Source organism: Pogoniulus pusillus, chromosome 19 (genome assembly GCF_015220805.1).
Source record: "Pogoniulus pusillus isolate bPogPus1 chromosome 19, bPogPus1.pri, whole genome shotgun sequence".
Taxonomy (NCBI): Eukaryota; Metazoa; Chordata; class Aves; order Piciformes; family Lybiidae; genus Pogoniulus; species Pogoniulus pusillus.
The window spans coordinates 15054418-15082410 of NC_087282.1; the positions used below are offsets into that span (position 1 = coordinate 15054418).

A 27993-nucleotide genomic window follows, 5' to 3' on the forward strand; every position below is an offset into this window, starting at 1 on the left:
CTTCATCATCATCTTGCAGTTTAAAGCATCCACTTTATAGTCATTAAAGAATAAGAGAGTACAAGATGTGCTATTTGTTCTACTTCAAGAAAAAAATGAAAGCAGTTTTTTCTTTCAGTGAACAGCAGTATTTACAGTGCTGTATACCAGCCTAGATGAGCTTGTAGAGTTGTACCAGCAGTTTGTTACCACAATTTATTTTCTTGTTCTCACCAGTTAATTTTAGGAACTTACAGATGGTTATCCTATGAAGAAGTAAATGAGAAAGTGAATCGCTTGGGGAGTGGACTGACTGCCCTGGGACTAACCCCAAAGAGTACTGTTGTCATATTCTGTGAGACACGAGCAGAATGGATGATTGTAGCTCTGACCTGCTTCAAGTACAACTTTCCTCGTGAGTGCAGGACTGTTTTTTTTACTCCTAATGTATGTTAGAACCATTTCTCAGCACTGGCTTGGCTGCTAAGTATTCTGAAGCTGCCAGTCCTGAAGGTAAAAGAATTTCATAAATTTACTCTGCCTGCAGTCTGATTCTTAGAAGCTTCCAGTCTCTTCTGTGCATAGAGGAGATGCCTGAAATTTACTTGCTCATACTTATGGGAACTGCTTTTTTCTGATTCTGTTGTAGTAATGTTCTAGATTTTATAATGGCTGAACAGTACAATTACTACTTGGTTCTTTTTTTAAATCCTCTGAAGATGTCAATGACATTTCTGCCCCCAGAATGTGAAATGATTTTATAGTCTTCCCTGTTTGTATCATGACTTATGCACCCAAAACATGAACCTGTTATTAGAAGAGAGAAGAAAGGCAATCAAAATCATATGCTAGAGTGACAGGTTTATGGTGATGTTTTTTAAGCTTCTCAAGTTCATTACAATTGTGTAGGTGGGGTTTTTATAAAACAAAAAACAATCAAGCTGTCAAAAATCCCTGATCTAACTTGATGCCTACAAACGTCTTGATGAGGTGGCAAAGGTCACTGTGCACTTACATGCCCAGTCCGCATACAACACACTATGACCTATAGTTTATTTTTGTTGTCACTTTGTTTCACTTGCACTAAGCTGCCTCCTTTTCTTCCCGTACTAATAGCAGCTACCTGTGTAAGGAGAAGGTCTGACAGCAGAGTATGCAGAGGGGCTGTTAAAGGGCAATAAAGGAAGAGCTGGCATTAATGTGAAGTAGGAGAGGATGGTTAATTACATCTTGATACTTGTGTTTTAAGAGGCAGGAAGAATGGGCTATATAACATTACTCTCTTTTTGTCCTTTCCACGTGAACCTTATTTCACAGGGATATTAAATTCCTTTAATGGTCTTTGGAAGTTCAAATTTAAGGTAGCAGACAATACTACAGGCAGAGGGTTTTCAGTAGAGTGATGATGGGAAGAGATGAACTCCTTGGTGTCTGGAAGGTAGTTAATGGTATCGCTGTAGCCAGTCAGGGTTAAAAATAATCTAGCAATATGATTGCCTGCCCGCATGGATAATTTCATGGGAGCAAGCACAGCAGCTGACACTGCTGAAAGAACTGCTTGCAGAAGTGCATATCTTTAAGAGGTGACTGCTGCCCTCCTCAGGAGCTCTAGCTGCAGAGAGCTCAGCGACAGAACACATTTAGAGTTGCCTACTCTGATTACTTAGTGCATTCTTGCTATTACAGTTGGAAGGGACCTACACTGAGCCAACTGCCTGATTCAGGGTTGACCAAACATGAAAGCATCGTAATAAGGGCATTGTCCAAATGCCTCTTAAATGCTGACAGCTTTAGAGGCCACCTCTCTAGAAAGCCTGTTCCAGTGTTTTACCATCCTCTCTGTAAAGAAATGTGTCCTATACAAGTGTCCTCCTTGTTCCAGAGGTCTCTTGTAGCATAAACCTCTGATGTGGAAAAATGAAAAGCCAGTTGGTTTCCAAATTAAAAAATTCCTAATTGAGATCATTTTATGCCCCCACTTCTCTCATAATGCTTTCCAGTAAGCCAAAGCAAAAGGTTTTGCGTTTAGTATTACTTAAACATTTCTTTCATGTTCCCCTTCTCTTTCCTGTCCCAGTTGTTACATTGTATGCCACCCTGGGCGAAGAGGCAGTGACCTATGGTCTCAATGAGTGTGGAGCATCATACCTGGTCACTAGTGTAGAACTTCTGGAGAGCAAACTTAAGGTAATTTGGTACCACCTTCCCCCCGCTGCAAGGAACCCTATAGTAATTAAAAGTGCACTCAGTGCTAAAAGTGTGATTTCTTCTTTATAGACTTCATTGCCACAAGTCTCCTGTCTTAAACATATCATTTTTGTGGACAAAAAGACCATCACTAAATCAGAATACCCTGAAAATGTGGAGATCCACAGTATGCAGACAGTAGAGGAGCTGGGAGCCAAACCAGAAAACTGTGAGTGAATCACTTCACACGGCACTGATCAAGCAGTGTTAACACTGAAATCAGACCTAGGTGACAAGTGATGTGCAGCAGAACACAACCTCCCCATGCAGGTCTCTGACACAAAGGCAGTGGCAATTTGCCAGTTCAGCCTCTGGCTTCTTTGAAATAAACAGAAGTTTATTTAATCTCTGATTATTGTCCTGCACTTTTGTTCAACTATCAGATATTTCAGGATAAAGCTTGAATTTCTAAACCACAATCAGAATAATTTAAATACTCCACCTTTGTTTTAGGAAGTAAAATACAGTTAGGTGCAGTGCTCTGTTTTCTGTTATTCTTAATTTCACATTTTTTTTTCCTGAGAGGAAAGCACTTAGAGAAAGCACTTAGAGAAAGCACTTAGAATCATAGAATGGTATTGGTTGGAAGTGACCTCAGAGATCATTCAGTTCCAAGCTCCCGCCATAGGCAGGGACACCTCCCACTAGAACAGGTCGCTCAAGGCCTCGTCCAGCCTGGCCTTGAACACCTCCAGGGAGGGAGCATCTACAGTCTCCCTGGGCAACCTGTTCCAGTGTCTCACCACCCTCACTGTAAAGAACTTCTTCCTAACAGCTAGTTTGAATCTCTCCTCTTCCAGTTTAAACCCATTACCCCTCATCCTGTCATCACAAGACCTTGTAAACAGTCCCTTCCCGGCCTTCCTGTAGGCCCCCTTCAGATACTGGAAGGCCATGATAAGGTCTTCTCGAAAGCCTTCTCTTCTCCAGGCTGAAGAGCCCCAGCTATTGTAGCCTGTCCTCATAGCAGAGGTGCTCCAGCCCTCTGAGCATCTTTGTGGCCCTCCTCTGATCTCGCTCCAACAGTTTGATGTCCTTGTGCTGGGGGCTCCAGACCTGCACACAGTACTCCAGGTGGGGAGGCTTTTTATTTTTTTTGTAATTTGCTTGTTGGTTTGGAAATATCTTTTTCCTTAACCAAGCTATAGCTAAAAAGCACCTTCAGCCAGAGGAATAACCACTACATCCCTTGCTACATGGAACAGCCAGGAGTGCCTGTATGCATCTGGTGTAAGGAAGGAAAAAGCCAACCCTGACCATCTTTTTCTTCAATCAGCAGTCTGTGTTTAGCTTTCCTCATTCTTGAAGGAAAAGGGAGATAAGATGGCAAAGCATTTTTTTGCAGGGAAGTAGACAACTGCTAATCTCTGATCAATGTAAGGTACAGACACTGACCCATCGTTTCCTTGAGGGGTGTTGTGTTATGGGGCGTTTTTCCCTAAAAAACATCCCTTGCAGCTGCCTTCCTAGCTGTGAAAGCCAGGAAAACTAAGTTTCATTCTAAGAATAGATGCCAAGGGATTAAATCAAAGTCAGGTGGTGTCAGTTTACTGCTTTCCCCAAAACTAGCAGCTTCAGTAGTTCTGGCTCTAGAGTCTTGGTTTTGAAAGGCCAATTGACAGGAAAATTGACTTGTGGCTTTTTGGGGTGTTGGGTGTTTATTTTATTTCCTCAACCCGTTGTTTCTTTTCAGTGCTGTCTTTTTCCCTTTTACTGCCCTTGACAGGTTTGTCTTCAGAAAGCTTTTTCTATAGCTTTCAGTTAGTTATAAGACATCGTGGCAAAAGTATCACCCAGACTGTGTAGATGCCCAAATATTTACAAAATCTACCTTCCCTCACTTGAAAATAGATCACTGCTCTCCATCTGCACACACCACTGAACACTTAGCACCACTTTAGCAGCTTGCCTTTCCTGCAGCACCTATTTCACACCCATTACAGACCATTTTACACTGATTAATCACACAACCATTAGAAAGTAAGAATCAATAACAATTTTTCTCCTGCATTTTGTAGCAAGCATCCTGCCAAGCAGACCTGTTCCTACAGACCTGGCTTTAGTAATGTACACCAGTGGCTCTACTGGAAGACCTAAAGGAGTGATGATGATGCATAAAAACTTAATAGCTGGAATGACGGGACAGTGTGAGAGAATACCTGGGCTGGGGTAAGAAACTTGTCTCATGTACAGAGATTAAAACCAGAACCTCCAAAACTACGCAAGTTTGTTGAAAAGCTGTTGCTAGCACCAGGTGTAAGCAGATTTCTTCACTTTATTGTAAGCCCACTAATCTTGAGTTGGTAAGAAACAGATCTTGGGTTTATAACCTCACCCTCTTGTTTGAGAAAAATGCTATGCTGTTTCCACTTTTTCTTAGCTTTGGGTCTGTGATGACTTTGCATTCTCTTGTGCATCAGAAGATGCCATGAGATAAGGAGATTCCTTTTCTAATCAAACAAGGGAAATTTTCTGTAGCTGTTTTGAGACAGCTAGATTCACCTCAGGAAGTGTCAGAGCCTACCATTCCATTCATACAGAGACACAGCCGTTGGATGAGTAATGCACATGCCAGAGAATTTGCTCAAGTATACATCACTGCAAGAGCAGAAAAGTAGCAACTTGTGCACTGACAACTGAAAATGCCCTCACTAATATTTTCAAGCAATTTTTCGTGAATGTGGGTGTGTTTGGCACTGCATTCAGAAAGGGTTTAATAGCTGAAATTGTCTACCTTGCTGAACTCCTGTTGTGATGGGCTATAAAACCAGTTTGGACTTGATGCTGAAAGCTTCTGTAAGTGGCAGCTCTCAAGTTTCTTGTTGAGAAGTCTCTGTGAAATATTTCTTAAAATAAGCCTCAGGACTTCAGGGATCAGCTCTAATACATTTTAGAGGGAGATGCTATGATGGCTGTCAAGGATTTGTAAATCATTGGCGATTACTTTAAAATAGAGTGATTTCAGCCTCAATATCACACCTGGGATGAAATCTCCCACAAGGAGAGGAAATAGCAGTGGAGCACTAAGGAATCTTTGAGCATTCTAGGAAGCAAAGCAAATTCTGTAGTTCTTACTGACTTCAGTAAGGTAGGATTTTCTCCATTTCGTTTGAAAATGTGGTTAGAAATCACACCATTCTGCATGCAGAAGACTAAGCCTCACTTGTGACCCAAGTCTTTCAAAAAGTAATAATTAAGCACACAATAAAATTGTTAAACAGTTTTTTTCAGTCCAGTTGTGCATCAATAAATTTGCTAATCTTTTCCTTTCCTAGACCAAAGGACACTTACATTGGCTATTTGCCTTTGGCCCACGTGTTAGAGCTGACAGCAGAAATCTCCTGCATCACCTACGGCTGCAGGATAGGCTATTCCTCTCCACTCACCCTGTCGGATCAGGTGAGGGGCAAGGGAGAAGCAAAAGCACAATTAGCTTTTGCACTCTGTTCTCCTTGCTCAGCTTTCTCCTTCCTTTGAAGAAATGCTGATGTATATGGAATATTTTTTCAGAAAATTATGCCAGTAACCATTCCTGGTGAACTATAGCAGTGGGTCATAGTACATAAATGCTATTGCAACCTTTACTTCTATGATACTTAGGTAATGTAAGAGAAAACCACTAGGTACCAGGGTAAGAACAGCTGTTGATAGATGAGCTGAACATAAGGCTCTTTGAAGTGATATTAACTTTTCGGTCTCACTTTATCAGTCCTCTGTCTAGTTACTGTAGATGTTCTGTTTAGCTCTCTACATTTTTCTATTTAACAAATAAGGTGAAGTAAGAGCACATTAAGCTGGAAAGAAATGTTACTGCATGTTTTGCTGGCATAGAGATTGCAGGAGGCAAGAAAACAGCCCTGGGGGAAGATAGAGGAAAAGCATGTGCTGAAGAGAGGAAGAAAAAGAAAGATATACAAAGTGGACTTGGGAAAGATATACACAGCAGAGTTAACCAGTCTGGGCTTGTAAGCCATCTAAGCATTTTGGTTGAAATTGCTGTGAATCATTACTTTTTCCATCACAATGGGGAAAAAAAATATACAGGAAATGTCTGAGGGACAAAGGAAGAGATGTAAACAAATTAAATGCTAATACATCCCACTCTTTTCTTAGTCTTTTTCTAAAGGTCTGTTGTGTTTTCAGCTTCATAAACTGATGCATTTTTTCCTTATTACAGTCAAGTAAAATTAAGAAGGGGAGCAAAGGAGACTGTACTGTACTTAAGCCTACACTGATGGCAGCAGTACCTGTAAGTATGCAGAAGCAGTGTTTATCCAAAAAAATTATGCTTTCTAACTTTTCTTTTTTAATCTTTGTGTATACATAACTGTCACCACTAGGGGAAAAAAGGCAGAATATAGAAATTCCACTCGTTAGTGCTTGAACTAAGCATTGATGCTGTAGCTGTTGCACAAGAACATCTGTGAATTTTAGTGGTTAATGGAAATGGATTTCTCATTTGTGACAGAGTTGTGGAGGTTTTTGTTAGTTAACTAGAATGACAGCAACAACGTTGCTTTGAAAGTTTCTTCTGGAAAAGGAAATGGTGAAATTAAATCTCTTCATTCATTCATGTATGCCAATTGCTGTGGAAGAAGTACAGCCTCAGGACTCTTAAGCATGATAAATCTTGCATGACATATCAGCCTGCAGCAAAGAGACTTAAATTAACCAGACTGCAAAGTTTCCTAAATCAGTTTGTCATATTTTAAGTACAGGTGATGGTGTTACAGTGTAAGCCACTTAACTGCAGGTTACATTTAACACACTATGGTGTGTCACCCAGGATGGGGAAGCATTTTATAACCAAAGTTAAGGTTTAGAATGTTCACAGAAGTGCATAGGGTATGAGAAATTACTGCACTGTGCCTCAAGATACAGTGGTTACTCAGTGACTTGCTCTTGACTGACCTAAGTTAGGTTTTCTAATATAGGGTATATACTATGGCATAAGGGGTTTTCCTCTCAAGCAATAATGGTGTGAAGGGGGAAAAAAAAGCTAATGGAGAAAAGTTAGGCAAATTCACTGTTTTCCTACTGCATTTTCAGTACTTAATCCCATCCATTTCAAATAGTTGCAAGCTGCAATGGTCTATAAATTTGACTAACTGATCACACATTAAAGACATTAGTTATGCATTGCCTCAGTAATGATACAGCTATTTTCACTCAGTGTATTAGCCATTTTAAAGGATTTAGTTTTAACACAGTTGAATTTACACATGCTAGTCTATTCTATGTGGTCATTTTCCTTGCATTTTTTTAACACTTTGTAGGAAATAATGGACAGAATTTATAAAAATGTCATGAGTAAGGTTCAAGAGATGAACTACATTCAGAGAACTCTGTTCAAGATAGGCTACGACTACAAATTGGAACAAATCAAAAGGGGATATGACGCACCTCTGTGTAACGTGTAAGTATAATTCAAGTGTAATTTCCTTGTGATTTGTTAAGACAGTCTAAAAGAGCAGTAATCTAAGATATCTGATATACATGCAAGTGTCATCTAATGACTAACTGAAAAAAATCAGAGTTCTTACTGGAAATGGAGAAGATATTTAGTGGTAGGGATGACTAAGCCTTAGAGCAGACAGCTAGTTAGTTTTCATTGGATTGCTTTTTTGTAGTAATAAAATGAGAATGTTTGTGTAGATAAGTTATGGGAATTCTGCCATCTACAAGAGGTAACATTTTTAGTCAACACTGCCGCCCACTAAGATTTCTGAATGACCATGGTGCTCCAGACAGGAAGAAAGGTTTGTGTCTCTTTTTAGAAGAATGAGCTGTGTGAGTGATTTTTAATGTTGTTTTTTCCTCTTCTTTCAAGACTGTTGTTTAAAAAAGTAAAGGCACTGCTGGGAGGGAATATCCGCATGATGCTTTCTGGAGGAGCGCCGCTCTCACCTCAGACACAAAGATTTATGAACATTTGTTTTTGCTGTCCTGTTGGTCAAGGCTATGGACTAACAGAAACCTGTGGAGCTGGAACAATTACAGAAGGTAGTTAAATTGCTTCTGGAAATGCTTCATTTAGGATCTAGATATATATGAGGGTTTGGGGGGTTTCTGGTAAGTCAGGATAGCTGTAGTTCTCAACCACAGTAGTCACTTGACTGTCTCATTCGTGGCTTGAGTTTGTATTTCACGTGACAAAATCTTTTTGTTCTTCCCGGTTCCCTCCTGAAGTTGCTGATTACAGCACTGGCAGAGTTGGAGCTCCTCTGATTTGTTGTGAAATAAAATTGAGAGACTGGCAAGAAGGTGAGAATATTGTATGTTCTGATTTCAGAGTAACTAATATAGCCACTGGTCAGCTTGTTTCTTGTGCCTGTCTCCTTAGGCAGGTACAGTGTATGAAGTAATTGTTCTTTATCTTTTGTAAAAGCCCATCAATTTCTGTGCATTGACTTCAAGATCAAGTTTCAAAATGTTGCTGTGGCAGCAGAATATACAAGTTAGAAGTAACTGTGTGGGCATTTTCTGGTTTTCAGGGGGCTACACTAATAAAGACAAGCCTAATCCTAGGGGAGAGATTATAATTGGTGGACCTAATGTCTCAATGGGATATTTCAAAAATGAAGAGAAGACATCAGAAGAGTTCACCATTGATGAGAATGGTCAGAGATGGTTCTGTACAGGAGATATAGGGGAATTTCATCCAGATGGGTGCCTGCAGATCATAGGTGGGCCTCAATTTTTTTATATCTTAATATCTTGCCTAAGCATAATTAAAAGCATGTTTTATGATTCTGTAATCCTGTTGGCTTTGCCAGGGCTAACCTACTTTAAGATTACCTGCTTGCAGAACGACAGTGTAAAACACATTCCCCAAAGTCCTCAGACCTACTGGAAAATGTTGAAGTGAGGTGCTGTTTCCTGTGACATTATCACTAAATTTAGCATGTGGACTTTAAAAAATAAATGCAAGATTAATTTTTAGTATTAGTTATAAGACTTTAAAATAAAGAGTCCACATCACTTTCATACATGTGACAAGAAGTGTAGTACTAGATAGAGTTATTTACAGCAGCCTTTGTGAAGCTGGCAGAACACATACATGCTGTTAACTCCTTAACTTTTTAATAAGCTGCTCGAATTCATATTTCAGAAACTTGCACAGCATTGCACAAAATACATGTAGAGTGGCTTTGCAAACGAGTCTATGGAACTGCAAATGTTTAAGTAGAGTAAGATTTTAGTTTTTTTCCTTCTTCCTTGACTTCTAGATCGTAAGAAAGACTTGGTAAAGCTACAAGCAGGAGAGTATGTATCTTTGGGCAAAGTAGAGGCAGCACTGAAGAACTGTCCATCGATTGATAATATATGTGCTTATGCCAAGAGGTAAGAGTAGTATTTAGAAACTCCCTTGAGAGTAAGCATGAAATAAAGGCTCTGACCCCGTTCTCTGATGATATATTATTGTTTTCCATGGTTTCCATGAACAACTGCCTCTTGCCTGAGTGCAAGTCTTAAATGGCATCTCTGAGGTAGCACAGGTGCCCAGAGTCCCTGAAACCAGAAGAAATGACCTGTGTCTCTCATTAGCATTTCTCCTGTCTCAATACACACCAATTTCATCCCATCCCTTCCCCAAACAGGCCTTTCTGTCAGAATACCAGAGAAAAGTTAATATGGGCATTCTGTACTTGATCCAAAGCTCTCCAGTGAGTTTTGGAAGTAGTTCTCATATCTCTTCTCCCTCCCCTCCCCTTTAAGACACCACATAAGGAGAAACTCAAGACAACTTGCTACATAGTAGAGGTAGCTGGGAAGCTAAACTAAGGTGGGCACTGATGAAGTTATGGCAAATCACAGTATCAATCAAACCTAATGTTACAGAACAGCTTATAATAGTTGCCATCAGATGTGAGGGATTCTGTATAGAGGAATAACTAGAATGCTGAAAGCACCATGAATCTGTGTATCTAACATTAAGGAAGGATTTTACACTCTGTAATGTACGTCTCAGCTGTTTGGACCTTTTTTCTTTTTCTTGCCATCCTGTGGCAGTGACCAGTCTTATGTGATCAGCTTTGTGGTTCCTAATCAGAAGAAGCTGATGGCATTAGCTGAGCAGAAAGGCATCAGTGGAACCTGGGCAGATATTTGTAACAACCCAACAATGGAAGCTGAAATCTTGCGAGAGATAAAAGAAGTGGCAAACAAGAGTAAGTAAAGCCAAGCTTGTGGTGCTCAGCCAGGAAAAATGCTCAGTTACCCTCACCAGCTGCTTGCCTTCCTGTTGCTTCTTTATCTGCTAGAACTTACTTTAACAGATGCAAAAACTACACGAGTTTGTTGCTTATTATTTCAAATGTGCCTGTATTTAGGATGGGGGTGGTGGAGTCGCTGTCCCTGGAGGTGTTCAAGAAAAGACTGGATGAAGTACTTAGTGCCGTGGTCTAGTTGACTGGGTAGGGCTGGGTTGGACTGGATGATCTTGGAGGTCTCTTCCAACCTGGTTGATTCTATGATACTTGATGGTTTTTTATTATTAAAAAAAAAAAATCTGAGATTTATTTTAAAGTAAATTATAATGACAGGTTGCTTGTCCAGCAGTTAAAACAAGGTCTGAAAGAGCTGTCAGTTTGGAAGTTACAAGACATTTGCTGGCAAGAACACTTATTAAGCAGGATATTCCAAAACTGGTTTTCCCATATAATTTTGTCTTTGTACAGCTTTGAACAACTACAGTCCTTGTGGTTGTAGTGTGTTAGATGACTATGTTCCTTATTATGGAACAATTAATGATCAAAAGCCTCATGAATTATTAAGAGGCTCCACTGGAGACTGTGTGCCAAGATGCTGCATTTTCACCTCTGTTACTTTAGAACCAGCTAGAATTTCATCTTTTCATAGTCAAGCTGGCTGTGAATCTCAATGGCATCAGCAGATTTTACAACCTACAGTGATAAACAATGCTCTGCGTTTGTGCAGCAGTTTTCAGATATGAGCTAATCCTCCCAGTGCCCTGGGGATTTAGGTCTCCACCCTCCAAGAATCTCACGTTCTTGAGGCAGATGGGGTAAATGGATACTGGAGTGGGCTGCCTGGGGAGGTGGTGGAGTCGCCGTCCCTGGAGCTGTTCAAGGCAGGATTGGACGTGGCACTTGGTGCCATGGTCTAGCCTTGAGCTCTGTGGTAAAGGGTTGGACTTGATGATCTATGAGGTCTCTTCCAACCTGGGTGATACTGTGTGTGTGAATTCCTTTATGCGGCAAGCGTATATGTAAATAGGATGAAACAGTCTAAGGCAACGCTACTTTGAAGTTAGGGAAACTGCACTGATCCTGGGGACAGACCTAGAGCCAGATGGCTCAACTGACATCTGCTGCCATCTAGAGGTGTGCTGGCTTGGACTGTCCTGCACATGAGCTACCAGTCTGTCTGTGGGACCCTAGGGTAGGGGTCGATGGCAAAATCCATCAAGTATTGCACGCACCTTGCTCTACATGTCCCCGCCCTTCTCCTGAAGCAGTTACCTAACCTCCTTCCTTCCTCCTTTCTTCCTTTGGCAAGAGATAGAAGTGGTGTTGGTTGCAGTGAGGCTGGGCATGTGCTAAGCCACTGCTTCTAAGTGAAGGGAAAATAAATGACTAATTGAATTCTAAAGAAACTCTTAGGAAGGAAGAATTTGGGAAAGAATACATTAAAGTACTTCATTACAGCTGAAATACAGAACTCACTGAACTAGTCTGCATTAATCTAGTTCTTGCTACATTCCTACAGTACAAACACACAGCTCTACATAGCAGTGTATTCTCTCATGCTAGCAGTCTCAGATCTTCAGGCTGCACACTTGTTGAAAGCTTTGGATTTTACTCTGTGACTTTCAATACAAGCTTTAAGTACAGTGTGCTAGTAGGATATTTGCACTCAGCATTGGTACAAAATTAAACTTGCTTGTGGTCCTGGTGTAGTTACTTCATTATGTAAGACACCACATCATACAAGCTAAAGGGTGCTCATCTTAGACCTTTAGGTAGCATGAATTACTATTACGTTTGATTATGTAATTGTAATAATGTCTTTATTTCTTCTTATCTCTGCAGTGAAGTTAGAAAGGTTTGAAATACCAATCAAAGTAAGGTTAAGCCCTGAACCATGGACCCCAGAGACTGGATTAGTAACAGATGCTTTCAAGCTGAAAAGGAAAGAACTGAAAAACCATTATATCAACGACATTGAAAGAATGTATGGAGGCAAATAAACAAGTTCTGGTGACCAGCAGTGGTGCAGATGGTTCCTTCTGATGCCTCAGATTTGGATGTCTGTGTATACTGTAGATATCACACATTCAGAAAATACACCAAATGGATTAGTGCTTCTGTAATCTCTATCAAGTGCACCAGAGAGTATTTTAGACTCTAAATTGTTAATTAGTAGCAGATTAGATACTGATGGTCCTCACAGAGTTTCATGTGATTATCTCCAGTTGCAAGACAGACATCATTATGTGAAGCTGTATGACCAGGTAATCTTATTGTTTCTCTAGCATATTCTGACTGCCACTTCTCTTTGTTCTGAAGTCTGGCCTACATTTCAAAGAGAAAAATTAATGTAGCTGTGATGATTTTTTTTTGTCACAGTAAGAGAGAGGGAAACAAAAGTGTATTTAAAGTCTACCCTTCTCCACTTAAAAACAAACTCAAGATGACCATGTTAATCAAGAACTTGCCAGAGATCACTAAGAATGCACTGCTTGAGGATGGATGGACTCTTCTGCACATCAGTTAGTGTCTTGAATATTTACAGTGCCTAAACAAGAATGAAGTACACTTACTGAAATAAAGGTGAACTGAAAAGCTTTCTCAAACCAACCTATTTGAAATTTCATTCAAGAGCATTGAATTAACTATTTCAACTTCCAGCTCACCATGTAAGTTTTTACTTGCCACTGTATTTTCATTCAAGCAGAGCTTTCCACTAGGACACACAGCACAAAAGAAAACAAAAACTTGTACTGCTACAGGAGGTGCTGATGAGAAATTGTCACCTGAGTGCAGAACGCAAAACTTGCATTTGTTGGGAGTTGTCCCTAAGCAGATTTGAAACTCAAAGACATTTTGGGGTTTTGTTGCCCGTTGGTTGGTTGTTTTGGTTTTTTTTTGGTTGGTTGGCTTTTTTTTCAGGGGGGGTTGGTGGTTTTGTTTTTAAGGCACTGATCCTCTAGACAAACACATGAGTAACAGTATAGGTTACCAGTGTGTAACATAGTGGACCGGGACCTAAATGTCTGTACTGGCTTTACAGAAAGATATTTCTGTTCACCGTTTATATCTGGCAAGTGTAACAAGGCAGCCAGAAACCAACAGTTTCCCCACGGAGTCCTATTTTCTGTCTTATGGAACATGTGAAAAGGGACAAATCACTCTTCAAAGAAATTTATTAGACCAATGTTCTCTTATTAACTGAAATCATAGATGTGAAGGAGTGGGAAGATACAATTTAATAATAGTTCATCGTTCTGTGTGCGGAATCCTGTACTGTGTCTTTCTGAATTGTAACTGAGCTCCTGCATCCCTGCTGGCTCTTCGCACTTGAACCATAAATGCTGTCAAAAGTGGAGGCTCTCAATACTGTTCTACTTTGCACTTTCTTAATCATTTTATATATGTTGCTTATATTTTGTACAGCTGTGGCCCTCAACTGCTATATACTGCAAATTCATTTTAAAGTATTTATAGATTTCTATTAATAATGTGTGTTGTGTATATGATGGTTAAAAAGAAACATTATTTGGCATTGTCACTGTACAGAAAGTAAAGATTTTGTATGCTGCTTCTCTTAAACATGCTAGCTTGCAATTTCAGGGCAGGTTTTTCCTTTATCGCATGTGTGTGTCATTTTCTTTTTTTTCCAGTTCAAACACATTTTGGCAAAAATAAATAATGGCTCTTTGCTCATTAACTAAACTGGACCTTCTCCTTGGGACCAACTTTGAACTTTCCCACGCCTAACTTTCTCTGAGCAGTCCAGAACCACTGCCAGCTTATCTTCCAAGAACCTGAGAGTAAAGGGAAAAACTCTGGTCTATAAAGCTGTTGTACATGGAACCTCAGCAGTCAATAAAAGGAATGAGGAGATAGTGCATGTGTCTTAAAAAAAAAAAAAGCTGAGTTCATGACAACAGGAAATACCTTCCATACCAGAAGCAACTTTTTCAATGATTCCTAAGCACATTACCAATTTTTCCATGTTTAAAATTGGTCACTATTAAATGGCTTTTAGTTGGCCTGTCAGCATCACAAAAGCTAAATACATGTAAGAAAGTTACTTGCACTTGAGTTTGGTAGCAGGTTGTATTTTTTAAACTGTGAATGTATTTATATGAACTGTGTTTTATCTGGGCTGCAGGTATCTTCTGTGCTTTGGTTGACTAAAGATTGCTATTTAAAAATAACAATGTATGCGTGTATATATATATAATTTAACATTTCAGAAGTGGAATACACTTTCAATGGTTCAATAAGTTTGTGTTCTGAGAGATCTTCACATACTGCACAGGTTGTCTAAGTTACTGTTTAGCACATCACAGTCTCTCTCTGAAGCTCAGCATAGCTGAGAACTCCAAGAGCAGCTGGGGCGAGTGCATGCTCTAGCTGTTGAAAACAAAGCCCAGACTGGGCCTAGGTTTTTGGTTTTTTTTTTTTTACTAAATGTGTATCAAATTGCCTTTTGCAGGATATCCACAATAGCTTTTTAAGTGTTACTGGAAAAGGGGAAGGATTAGATCAGGGTGCCTTCAAAGATGGGGACTATTTGCAAATAAACTCCTTGCTAAACCACAAGTGTATTTATCAATACCTTTAACAGAATCTGCATCTTTTTCCATCAGAGCTCATGGAGAAATGCAAAGGAGTGTCATTCTTCCCACTAGGAATAAGGAATCAGGATGTAGGTGATGTGATAGGATGTGGCTTCAAAACTGCTGGGTCACAGCTATAGCTGATAGCCTGTGCTTGACCAAACAGACAAAATAGGAAGGGGGAGGGAGCCATTAATTTACTAAATGTGAAGATTCCAGAAAGCTCTAAGTAGCTGAAAGTTCTTCAGAAAGCAGATTCAAATTTTAAAGTTATCCTTGTAAGTCTGAGAAACAAGTTCAATGACAAAAGAAAATCCAGTTCAAGCATGTCTCACACAAGGTTGCATTTAGACCTCTACTTCAAAAAGACATGGGATATGTAGAGAAATCCAGAGTGTAACTCCAGTAGCAGTGAGAGTAGAAAGCTTGATCTATGAAGGGAGATGACAGAGAGATATCACAGGACAAAAAGAGATGACACAGGGTCCTTCACCCGGGCCAGAACAGCTCTCATTATCAATATAGACTGGGGAAATGAGGTAAAAAGATAGCAGCCCTGTGAAAAATGACTTGGGAGTTCTGGTGGATGAGCAGACAGTGTGTTCTTGCAACCCAGAATGCAAATTGCATCCTGGACTGCATACCAAAAGAAGCATGACCAGCAGATTGATAGAGGTGGTTCTGCCATTTGGCTCTGCTCTGGTAAGCCCTCACCTGGAGTACTGCATCCAGGCCAGGGACCTGCTGGAGAAGGTCTAGAGGAGGGCAAGAAAATGATCAAGGGGCTGGAACACCTCTGCTATGAGGACAGACTGAGGGAGTTGGGTTGCTCAGCCTGAAGAAGGGAAGACCCCAAGGAGACCTAATAGCAGCCTTCCACTACCTGAAGGGGGCCTACAAAAAAGTCAGAAAGAGACTTTACAAAGGAACAAATTCATTCCCACGAGGGTGATGAGGCACTGGGACAGCTTGGCCAGAGAAGCTGTGAAGGCTCTAGGCCTGAAAGTGTTCAAGGCCAGGTTGGATGGGGCCTTGAGAAACCTGATTGAGTAGGAGGTGTTCTCCCTATGACAGGAGAGTTGGAACCATGCTGTGATTGGACTGTCAAGTCTATTTAAAACTAGACAAACTACACCTCCAGGGGGTGAGTGTGCATACTGTTCCAACACTCATGATAAAAGCCCCAGCCCTGGGAAGTGTTGCTGGGGTTTTTGTTTTAAACAACATAGTATCTAACCTTTCATGTTGGATATAGATCAGCTTATGGTGCTCTCCCAGGGAGTAACATGAAGAATGGATGACTGGTCTATGTAGCTGCCTGCCCTGTCCCACTTTGCCTTTCAGCTAGAAGCAAACACAATCTCTGCTGATGAGCCTGGTTTTATAGAATTTCATTGGGGCCATTTAACCAGGGCCACTCTGTCCTTATGTTCAAAATACATCTGCCCTATACAATTTGGCCTGCCAAAGCCTCTAACTTCACTCCATTCCAGAACATACTTGCCTCTTATGTAATAGGGTAACTCTTGCTTTGACTATTTTCCCTTCTTATTTTTAAAACCTGCATCTCTGCTGTGAACACTTTCAAAACACAATAATCGTATTGCTGTGAGGAGTGGAAATGCACAGGTGGTGACAGTGACTGCTGAAGGACCTCTGCAAACAAGTGCTACAGCTCAAGCCAAGCTGAATTTCTAAAAAGTCAGTCCTATTAGCCCACTCTATGCATTTACTGGCAAGCAGAGTCCTTACTTTCAGAAGAAAGATGTCAAGAAAATTGTTCATACCAACAAAATACATACTGTACATATTAGCAACTGAAATTCACATTTTTTTCTGTCAGTATATCCTAAAGCAGCTGTACTACTGATGCAGGGCAAAATGACCACCTGGCCTACTATGTAGTCTGTTCAATCTGTTCAATTACTGGGCACAAAAAAACCCACAATTATTTATTTATATTTTAAAATCCAAAGTATTTATATATATATATATATATATGTCAGCTGTAATTGAGCTAACTCTCAAGATCAGAAAAGAAAAGCCTGTTCAGAAACACTTTACTGTTCTTCAGCTCAGAGGGAAGGAATATAGAAAGCACATTGGCTGGATTCACACTCAACATACAAGAAAAAAGTATCTTCTGGTTTGGCCCTAACCATGATTTATTCTTCCTACTGCTCCTAAACCTTTACGCTGCATCAGCTGCCAGAGCCTTGCTTAGAATAGTTACAAAGAGTGAGTGCTTGCAAAGCCTCACTGAAACCTGCACCTTTCAACAGCAAGAAATTTACAATGTGTTTGGCATTGTTTCTGGACTATGCTTCTAAAACAGTTATCACATGAACCTTTCCTTATCTGAGTGTTTCATTTCTTAGGAGAAAAATAGCAGAGGCACAACATCATATTCTTTGAGAAAATATTTACACCTTGAGGACCTGACAGAAGTTCTGTTTTACTTCACCCTGGTATGTGTTGGACAGCAGTCTGAACTTCAGCAAATTCTAGAAATATCAGCTTGAGATTACTACTCTAGCCAGTACAACAGTGTTTACTGCCTGACAATGCTCTTGGTGAGACACTTGCTATAGTGTTAGTATTCCAGACATATTAGTTTTACTGCAGCCCTGATAAAGAGCTCACAGCCAGCCTCTTCTGCACAGCACCATATTGCAACAATAATACATAACTTACATCCAGAAAACAAGTAGTCAAGATAAGAAAACCACAAATTATTTCTTGCACTGCACTGGGGTAGGCTGCCTGGCTTCACTAAGAGGCATGAGGGACAGGAGATGGGGAGGATTGGGCTACCTCCTCCATACAGTGGCAGAACAAGAGCAAGTTAGACCATATATTCTCCACCATGCTCATGTCTTGCTTGCTGTATGACAGGAAAGGGGTTGCCCACGGTTCATGGGACTTGCAATGTGTTCTGTAGCTTTTAAAGTTTCACTTTGCAGGCTTTTTGTGTTTCTTCCCCAGTTGCCTTTTTTTTGTTTTCCCTCTGTGTAATCTGATATCCCTGCAATGCAGCACTAAATTGTCCTTAACTGACATTTCAGCTTTCTGGGCTTCTTTCCTCCTTGCCCACCCAGAGTGGGGGATGGGGAAGGAGAAAACCTCTCTGTTGAAACTGGACTGCTGGGATTCAGCTGCCAGCTGAATTGAAACCAGGACAAGAACAAACTATGAAAACTTCAAATAACAAAAAAGCAGAACATCAGGTAGGATTTTGCCATTTGTTTTTGTGGGTTTTTTTCTTTTTTCTTTTTTTTTTAAATTAATCTTACAAGAAGTCTTAAACAATTTCAAAAACTTACAAAATATATTCAAGTGTGGAAAGTTACTTTACTGATAAAACAGCATTTCTTTATAATGTACTTTTCTCCCATCAGGATAAGGAAGTGTAGACATATCAAAACCACAAAAGAATTCATTCACACGATCAGAACAAATATTTTTTCTCCATTTCAAGAAACGGCACAAGTATTTTGAGTTCATTTAACTGTAATATGCCAAAAGACCAAAGCAACATAAAAACAGTTACTAATACAAGGGAGTACACACTAAAGAAATCTATCAAGTCTTCAGTAGCCACAGTTTAGTGTGTGGAAGTGCTCAGCTCTTCAGCTGGCTTCATTTCACCAACTGATTATACATGAGTAAATTGGTATCAAACAGCAAAACATGGTATTATTAATCCCTGGTTACAGTTTAGAGCATGAACATGTAAATTTGGCTATCTGAGCAGAGTCAACAACAGAGAGAACTAAAGCTGTCACATGGTTTTGTACTGAATCAAACACAAAGCACTTGTATGTTTTCTCCCGCTCATTTCAGCACAGAAATTCTAATGAACAGCACATTGCTGCAGCACCTTTAATTTCTCCTGCTAGCACAGAAGAGATGTTTCATTTATGCCATTAATTAGTTGCAAAATAACTGATTTAATCCAATAGCTATATGATCACCTGATATGTTCCATATTTTTTATGGAGCAAACCAGCATTTTCAGTTATACAGAGCAACAGCTAATCATGGTAGTACTGAATTACCCTAAGTGAATGGAACTAGGCAGTTTAAAACCGGCACTCCTCCCAAGGCTGAAGCAGTTCTGTTCTAATAAATCTCTCTCCACAAACCCCTGTATGCTTACAAAGTTCAATTTCAGCTATGCTAAGTGTTTAAACTGGGTTTGTCCAGCTAGGCCTGTTAGTAAGTTTCCTAAATGGTCATAGGTAGTGGTTGTTCATTTGGTTTTGGGTTTTGTTTTTAATATTAATTACATAAATCAGATTTAAAAGCAGCCTGCATTTGAATAGCAAGAAAATAGAGAATAACAACATTTGACTGAAACATGTATTTTAAATCTCCCACCCAGTCTGCCTAGAAAGAGCTTAAAAACTACTATACAAATTACAACTTAGATAAAAATACCCAGTAAGTTCTTACTCCCAGGACAAGCTTATCAGGCACAGATATAAGTGTGTGTTCTGGTGAATGCCTTCAAAAGTTCAACATGCAAAAGGTACGGTTACACCCCTCACTACATTTCAAAGGACAAAACCTCTTCCATGTTCACAAAGCAGATCTGTAATACTACTTATACAATCAAGAGCAAATTAAATCCCAGAAAAGCACACCATGCTGGTCACAGTTCAGTGATGCTGTGTCAGTAACAGGCAAATTGAGGGTTAAGCTTTCTTTCCAAACTTGTAGAAGAAATACAAATATAGGAACCTCACATGTTCTGTTAGGAACAAAGAGTAATTAGAGTGTTCCTTTCTTCACTACACACAGAAATAAAGCTGTATTTACAGTATTTACAATTTTCAAGAACTCTGGACTTCTCACACTGTTTTGCAGGAATTCAAATTCTTTTAGCTGAAAAGTAGTTTCACAACAATTCAGAACAGATTGGTTTGTTTAAATAAAGTGTAGCTTAAATGGAAATAAAGCCACCCCTTTCACCTAAGCATCCTGTTGGTTGTGGGATTCTACAGATGTTTGAAGGTGTTTTACACAAGTCAGATATTGCTCATTTTCACAGTTTTCCCAATTGAAATAAAAAAAATGAGCAAGCTGCAGCCATAACCGCTTTTGTATCCAGGCTGCTGCTATCATTGCAACAGGTAGTGAGATCAGAGTTACAAGATCCCCTCAGGTGCTTACAGTTACAAACAAATGTGCTCACATTTAACTAAATTAACTAAAACTTCTTACATGTTTTAAATTCAGCTTAAATTCAGGTATTTTTTTAGAAGTCAGCTTAAAATGCAAATGTACCAGTTTGAAACAAATCTGATGATACTTAGACTTACTCTTGAGTTCCCAAGTGATGATGGAGAACCTTAACCCACAGTCGTGGAAACTACTTTTTAAAGCAGCTGAAAGCCTTAAACTACAAATTTAAAGCAAGACACACAACCCTCCCCAATCAATAATTAAAGGTAATGTTTTAAAATAACATGAAAACTACAGCAAAAATCTGCATGAGAGGAAGATGGTACTCATGTTTTGAGTTGAAAATAATCAAAGCACCTCTTCTGAGCAACATTACTGGAGAGAAAAATTGAAGGCTTCACAGTAATACACACTTTCAGTGCCACTTTACAATGTTTCCTGGAAAGACAGTAAGGATTCAGAACTTGCAGACTGAATATGAAAAAAAAAATTGTCCAGACTTCATAGCAACAGAATTAACAGTTAAAACAAACAGAAATGGTGTAACTGACCTATTTCTTGCACAGTAAGACTTCAAAAGAAAAACAATCAATTTGAAGTCCTTCACATGCAAGTGACAATAGATGCTGGCACGGGAGCTCTGAATCATTCAGCATGCCTTACATATGAATCAATGTAAATTAACTATAACGAAAGCCTGAGAAGCTAAGCCAAAAGGTAACCTGATGAGATTATTTAGTCCTTTCACACCAGAGAATGGACTATTTTTGAGAGATTACACACTCAGGAGCTGTACTTGCCATTTTGCAAACAGTAGAAATCATTGTCAGTCTTTCCTAGTCTCTTATAATGAAGAGTAGGCAGCTTTGAGGATTCTCTACATGCCACAAGTATCTTCCTCCAAAGAAGGAAGATGCTACTGTAAAGCCAGATCTTTTCAAGTTGAAAAGGAATCACACGTTTGGTCAGAATTTTAGATTAAGAAGATTTTTGTGTTCAAATAGGAGAGTTTCAGCATTCCACACAAGAAGTCTGGAAGTGGCAGCATAGCTGCACGTAAGGCATTTTAGGAATGATTCCAACACAGCTCACTGCCCTCAGCATTTCATTATGTTCAACTAAGACAAGCAACCTCTCACATTTGAGTATTGTTTACTACTAAACCCTTGGTCACCGGGATCAACCCTGAAACCTCTGCAGACCTTCCGTGACAGAAGCAGCAGGAAGACTGAGCACGTCTCATCTGTGGAGCACGGCTGTCCATACGGCTAACTTCAATCTGAGGAGGGAGAGAGGTCACTTCCCACATCCAATCCTCACTAACTGGCCCAGTCCTGAAAGCGGAAACAGTCACTGGCAATCTTCCACACTGTGTTGGTGGGTGTGGCCTGTGCTGTCAGCAAGAAGTTCTGGTTGAAGCTGCGCAGCTTGTCACCATCAAATTTTACTGTCCCACTTGTCACCACGAGCACTGTCGTCTGGCCTTGCGTAGCTTGCTCTTCACAAGGAGAAGTAGTATAAAGAAAACAACTCAAACAAAGACCAGCAGGTAAAGAAGTAGGAACTGTACATACCAGTTTTGTTCCATTCTGGTTATACTAGTCATAGGCTACCAGTTGGTTACACATTCATGACAAATACAGTTTTGTTGCATCATTTCTATACAGACAATGGTGTATTTGCTCACCAACGGTGCTTTTTAATAGCCTTCCTCTTTTCATCTCATCTTGTTCATTTTAGAGCACTAAGACAAACACCTGAGTTTTTGCTTAGAAGAAGCTCTCATTATGACATATACATAAATATATTTATATTTAGCATGGTATGTATACTTTTTTTCCCCACTATCAGAGATGGTATCTTTCACAGCAGAGCAAAGCAAGCACGCTTAACCACAGGCTTTTTCCTTAGTTAATTCCCCAAATATCCAATAGAAGTAATTGTTTAAGCTTTCCATTACGTAAGCTTTCCTCTAGTAGCTGTTGATCAGAAAATCTAAAGAACTTAACATCTATTCCAGATGTAAAGAAATCAAGGCACACACAGGTTAATGGTTTATTGCACATTATACTGCAGGTTAAGTATCAGAGGCTACACTTGAGGTTTCCTGACTCTTAGACCTTGTCAACAACAACACAACCTGGTAAGCCAAGACTTTCCCATACATGAAAATACATTACATCTGGATATGAGCTTAACAAAAAACATCCTTAAAACACTTCTCAGACAGAAGAAAAAGCGTGGAGCTACTGCATTACAATTTGTGCTTTACTTATGCACAACCTGACATTTCAACCCTAGTGTTTTCTCTAAGCTCGAAAGGAAGCATTAAGCACTATGATAATTGCAGTACACTTTCAACAGCTATAAAACATCTGAAAAAGAAGTAAACTGTAACACAACCTTACCGTGAACGGGCTGGCAGTCCAACACATTCACCTGGAACTCACTAGACGGCAACATTTCAAAAAATTTGTTCAGCTCCTCTTGCCCAGACACTGCGTTCCCATTCCAAACTAGTGTTGCTTTGTCCAGATACAGTCTTGTTAAAGCCTGAGTGATTAGGAAATCACATATCTGAGGAAAACCTGTAAACACTTACAATGGACAGCAGACAAAGCAATGTTCTTTGAATTCTTATGTTGTGAATTATCGATTTCTTCTGTTACTTCAGCAGATCAAATGTCTTCCTGACACAACAGCTCCTTTTAACAGATAGTGCTCCTCTTTAAGTTGAATAGGGACTCTTATGCCTCCAAATTTAAATAGTGAGATTCCTTTGACAAAGCTAGTGATAGAACTGAACGAATCACTAGCAAAAGAATAGCACTACCTTTCCAGAATAATTTATCACTGATATTTGCAGAGTATGTGTGCATGTCTGTGCAACACAAAGTATGTTAAGAAAGTATAATTTCAGGTTAAAACAAAAAAAGCGACCGAGACCAAGAACAGTGGAAACCTAAAGATTATAGTTATCTGCCCAGAACGTGAAGGTGGCAGTGAAAGTGCTCCTTTTACAGCACTGCTGCACAGTAACATAAAATCCTCTATATGGCAATCTAAGAGGAAAAGAGGTCTCAGCCCAGATAATGCATGGTATCAAGCTGTCAGCTGCTTTCAAGTGCAGTGCCGACTAGAAAAGCAAGCAAAACCCAGACAAAACAGTTCTAACTATTGCCAAAATATTTGCATACCCTTCTTCTTTTATCCATTGTCTCATAATAAATATTGACAAATTCATCTGCTGCTCTACAAGCTTGATCCACATAAGTTTTGAAATCCTGGAAAGAAATAAGAAAAACATACCAAATTACTTAAGTTAGGCAATTTTATGCAACCCAGTTGTCTATGCAGTTTCTCCAGCAAGTCATTTTGGTTGGACTTCCACATGCTGGATGTATTTCAGTATCAAATACTCCAGTGCTATATCCGCAGGAAAAAAAAACAACCAACAAACATTCCTCATATCATTACTTCTCTTACAAGTGGCTATTTTTATTCATCTAATGGTAGCACACCACTGTTGTCACATCACTGCACTGTGATCACACTTGGTTACTTAGTCAGTCTGTTTAGCCACCTGGCCCTGACTTCTCACAGAACTTGAACTGTGACATCGTGGAAAGCACTGACTCTGACTTTCCTGTCCATGCATCTATAAAGCTTACTTTGGTTCTGTTAATATATTTTACTTAAGATTATCATTGCTCTGTTTCAGCATTATACTATCAACATTTGCACATCAACCAGTACTTCACAATTTAACTACTTAGAACTTCTTGGCAGTCTTTAATGAATATGGACCAGATTTACCAAGAATTCCTCCAGTACTGCCATAAGAAACACTTCTGTTCAGAGAAGCTTTTCCTAACTGCTGAACCTACAGGTCGATTCCAACAAAATGCAACAGTAGTAGCCTTAAATTAAGATGCTGTGTTCAGAACTTCTGCTAAGGGAAGAGTGATCATAACTCAGCCCATTATGCTGTTTGGCTGTTACCCCTCAATATGCACACATCTGCACACACACTTCCTAACCAGCAGCCCAACATACCACCATTTAACTGTCAAACAGCCAAACCTCACATGAGGCAGAGCACTCAAGAAAACAGGAGACTGGAACAAGCTATCAAGACACCAACAGTAAAAGTCAAGTGGAAAGCAGGCTTTGGTGGATTACAATCTCCAGCAAAGTTCATTACCACAGCCCAAAATGTTTTTAGTTTCTAAGAACAACTTAAGTTGAAAGAAACCTCTGGTGGTCACCTAGTCCAAATATTTGCTCAAAGTAGAGGCAACTTCAAAGTTTAATCGATGTTCAAAGCTAGATCTGACTGCTCAAGGTCTCACCTCCAGACATGTTTTGCACATCTCTGAGGATGGACATTTCCCAGCTTCTTTAGGCTCCTGTCCCAAAATCTAATAACCTCCCTCTGGAATATTTCTTACTAGTGTTTAACAGAAAAACCATACCTAAAAAACACAACAACCAACCCCACCTCACAAAACAACAATAATAATAATAAACAAAACCCACACCAAAAAAACACCCTTGGAGGTTACGATAACAATTCCAAGAACCCAGCCAATCTGCACAGCCTCTGGAAAGCGTCTCTGCAAAACACGGTGGTTCACCACACCAACCACGGTCTGGCCTTAGGCCTCTGCACAAAGATGCAGCGGATTCTGTGAGTGGAGATGGAAGAGAGGCGGGCAGGAGCCCGCCCAAGGCTTGGGGACACCAGCCCTGCCCCGGGAGCGGCCAGGGTCCGGAGGAACGGTCGAAAAGAATCGTGCACACATCCCTGCACTGAGGCGCTTCCCTCCCGCCTTGCTTCCACCTGTCACTGGAGCGGGGACTTGCTCTGGCACCCCGGTGCCTCCCCCCGCCTCTGAAAGGCAGCGGCTCCCGCTGGCCACGCGAGAGCGGAGCACCAGCGCTCCCTCTGCGAGGGAGCAGCTCCTGGCAGCCCCCGCAGCGCGACCCCCCCGGCTCTCGGCGGCGCGGCGCGGCCCGGCCCGGCCCCAGACTCACCACAGAGGCGGCCATGGGGAGGCGAGCAGAACGCGCGAGCCACGGGACGCAGGCGGGATCGCGCCGGAAGTGCGCCACGCTCGCGCCCGCCGCTTCCGGCAGAGCAGCGCCCGCCGAAAGGCTTCCGCCGCTGCGCGCCGCTCGGCGCCGCGGGGCCCGGGTGGCGAAAAGAGGACCCGGGCAGGGGTTGTGAGCAGAAGTAGTTCGCTCGCTGGCGCTGGGAACAAGCACAGCTTGGGCAAGGAGAGATCGGACGTGCAGGTTTGTGCTGTTTTAAGGCGGAGGGGAGCGGTGGGCCGGTGAGTGCCCGTTGTCGGAGGCCCTGGCCCGAGAAACTGACCAGTGGAACGGCGTTTCTTCGCTCCGCTGCTGAAACGGTGGACGTCTGCTCACTGAGAAGGTCTTATGGGACCTCGGGCGCGAAGAACCACAAGGCAGGATGCACTCAGGCCATTCTCCCTCTGTGGGGAGGGTGTTGGGCAAAGGCATGGAAGAATCTTAGAATCATAGAATCAACCAGGTTGGAAGAGACCTCCAAGATCATCCAGTCCAACCTAGCACCCAGCCCTATCTAATCAACTAGACCATGGCACTAAGTGCCTCATCCAGGCTTTGCTTGAACACCTCCAGGGACGGCGACTCCACCACCTGCCTGGGCAGCCCATTCCAATGCCAATTACTCTCTCTGTGGAGAACTTCCTCCTAACATCCAGCCTGTACCTCCCCTGGCACAGCATGAGACTGTGTCCTCTGGTTCAGTTGCTGGTTGCCTGGGAAGAGAGACTGACTCCACCTGGCCACAACCTCCCTTTAGGTAGTTGTGGACAGCAGTGAGGTCACCCCTGAGCCTCCTCCAGGCTAAAGGCTCTCGCAGACTTTCCTCACAGGGCTGTGTTCCAGGCTCCTTATCAGCTTTGTCACCTTTCTCTGGACACATTCCAGCACCTCAACATCTCTCTTCAATTGAGGTGCCCAGAATTGGACACAGTACTCATGGTGTGGCCTGACCAGTGCTGAGTACAGGGGAAGAATAACCTCCCTTGTCCTGCTGGCCACACTGTTCCTGACACAGGCCAGGATGCCATTAGCTCTCCTGTCCACCTGGGCACACTACTGGCTGTTTTCCTGGAACAAGCTGGGTCTTAATGCTGGCTGGTTAAATCTTCACCATGCAGTGAATAACAGGAAGAGACTGGATGAGACTCAAAAGATGGGCTATTAATTACTAAAACTGATGTGGAGCTGTCTGGGAAGAAATTACATCCAAGTGATAAACATTCTGGGAATGGAAAGGTACATCTGTGCCACAGCTGCTGAGAGAGGATTGAGTTTGAGTCAGGGCATCTGAGGCTGTGCCCTTTAGTGTTTATGGGATGAAATCCAGCAGTGTCAGCTGTATACTCATTTGTCACTGCTGTGTAGGATTTGCCACAGTGCAACAGCGTATCCTGCTGAATTCACAATTGTGCAGTGAAGATTGCTTAATACAAAAGTCCAAATGCCATCCCCTTTGAAATCTCAAGTGTCACCACATAACCATGTTATCATTTGGTCTCAAACTAATAAAAGTACTTCATAAAACGTCTCTCATATAAAGATGAGCAGTCATCAATTTCCAAATCAAAAAGCAAGGCACAGAAATGACCTGTGAATTGTTGAGAGTCACAAAGGGAGACACCTGCAAGACTGAGAACTGCAGTTTTAATCTTTTACCTTCATCATATAAATATCTTTACTCCACTTTGAGATATATCAGTGTAACATTAATAAGTAATCACTTCCATTTGGTATGGCCATTACCTATTTCACATTTATTCTCATCATATTGATGGCAATGCATTTGTCATGTTCTATAGATCAGATACTGTAAATCCTAGTGGACCAAAGGAATTGCATTTGTGTTAGCACAGAGACTGAACAATCTGGATAAAACAACAGAAATGAGTATCTGTGACAGCATCACCTCTTCACTTACTGACATACATCTGTGAAACCTCAAAGAACAACACTCTTAGTGCAAGCCTTGTTGCTGGCAGATTGTGCAAAGTTATTTCTACCTTTCAAACACATTAAAACAGGGATCTGAGGAAAACTGGTTAGAATTCTCTGTTATGGCTGCTGCAGCAAGAGAATAATTTCAGAAATAGTAGAAACTGAAGTAGGTGATTAATTACAAACTGTCAGGTCAGGATTTTTCTCAACAGATTATACTTTTTTCATTCAGCAATATTTGGTGCAGTGGGACTATCACCATTTCTTTGGCAGCAGTTAATCAGAAGAACACTTCTCCAGCAGGTGTAAGTGCACACACTCCACTGGAAGTTAAGAAGGTAGATATTTGAAGATCATCTATGCCTACTGACCACCATACCTTAGCACCAGGTATTATTCAATGAAGTAATCTGTCAGAAGGAAGATGCACAGAATGAAGAATGGTTTAGATTGGAAGGGACCTCAAGGATCATCTAATTCCAAACCCCCATCATAGGCAGGGACAACTCCCACTAGAACAGATCGCTTGAAACCTCACCCAACCTAATCTTGAACACCTCCAGGGAGAGAGCATCCACAACCTCCCTGGGCAACCTGTTCCAGTGTTTCACCACTCTCACTGTAAAGAACTTATTCCTAACATCTACTTTAAATCTCCCCTCCGTCGGTTTAAACCCTCTGCTCCTCGTCCTGTCATTACAAGACCTTATAAAGAGTCCCTCCCTAGCCTTTCTGTAGGC

The 27993-nt window shown here is 41.0% G+C and overlaps 2 protein-coding genes across 5 annotated transcripts in view; one reads left to right on the forward strand and one right to left on the reverse strand.

Moving 5' to 3' along the window:
• Positions 1-14635, forward strand: part of ACSL4 (acyl-CoA synthetase long chain family member 4) — a 37156-nt gene extending 22521 nt beyond the window's left edge. For all 3 annotated transcript variants that reach the window (XM_064159430.1, XM_064159431.1, XM_064159432.1), the window contains 13 exons: positions 217-394; positions 2057-2166; positions 2257-2395; positions 4245-4395; positions 5502-5625; positions 6404-6475; positions 7503-7642; positions 8057-8229; positions 8416-8490; positions 8721-8912; positions 9456-9570; positions 10240-10397; positions 12282-14635. In XM_064159430.1, coding sequence (XP_064015500.1) covers positions 217-394; positions 2057-2166; positions 2257-2395; positions 4245-4395; positions 5502-5625; positions 6404-6475; positions 7503-7642; positions 8057-8229; positions 8416-8490; positions 8721-8912; positions 9456-9570; positions 10240-10397; positions 12282-12439 — 1785 coding nt within the window. In that variant the 3' untranslated portion in view covers positions 12440-14635. The remainder of the gene's footprint in view (positions 1-216; positions 395-2056; positions 2167-2256; positions 2396-4244; positions 4396-5501; positions 5626-6403; positions 6476-7502; positions 7643-8056; positions 8230-8415; positions 8491-8720; positions 8913-9455; positions 9571-10239; positions 10398-12281) is intronic.
• A 3711-nt stretch (positions 14636-18346) lies between these two features.
• NXT2 (nuclear transport factor 2 like export factor 2) lies at positions 18347-25315 on the reverse strand. Of its 2 annotated transcripts, none has more exons than XM_064159435.1 (4): positions 25262-25315; positions 23422-23508; positions 22633-22777; positions 18347-21722 (listed from the first exon to the last, which is right to left on the reverse strand). In XM_064159435.1, exons 1-4 carry the CDS (start codon positions 25274-25276, stop codon positions 21544-21546), a joined length of 426 nt encoding a protein of 141 aa, XP_064015505.1. In that variant the 5' UTR covers positions 25277-25315; the 3' UTR covers positions 18347-21543. The 2 variants fall into 2 exon arrangements, with proteins under 2 accessions (XP_064015505.1, XP_064015504.1); XM_064159434.1 differs by lacking the exon at positions 25262-25315 and adding an exon at positions 24577-24596.
• Between the last annotated feature and the right edge of the window lie 2678 nt (positions 25316-27993).

Excerpts from the sequence above, each read along its gene's own strand:
- NXT2 (XM_064159435.1), bottom strand. Across the intron at positions 22,778-23,421 it reads CAATGGATAAAAGAAGAAGG|GCTTTAACAAGACTGTATCT; the intron begins GTATGCAAATAT and ends CTAATCACTCAG. Across the intron at positions 21,723-22,632 it reads GGACTGCCAGCCCGTTCACG|AGCAAGCTACGCAAGGCCAG; the intron begins GTAAGGTTGTGT and ends CTCCTTGTGAAG.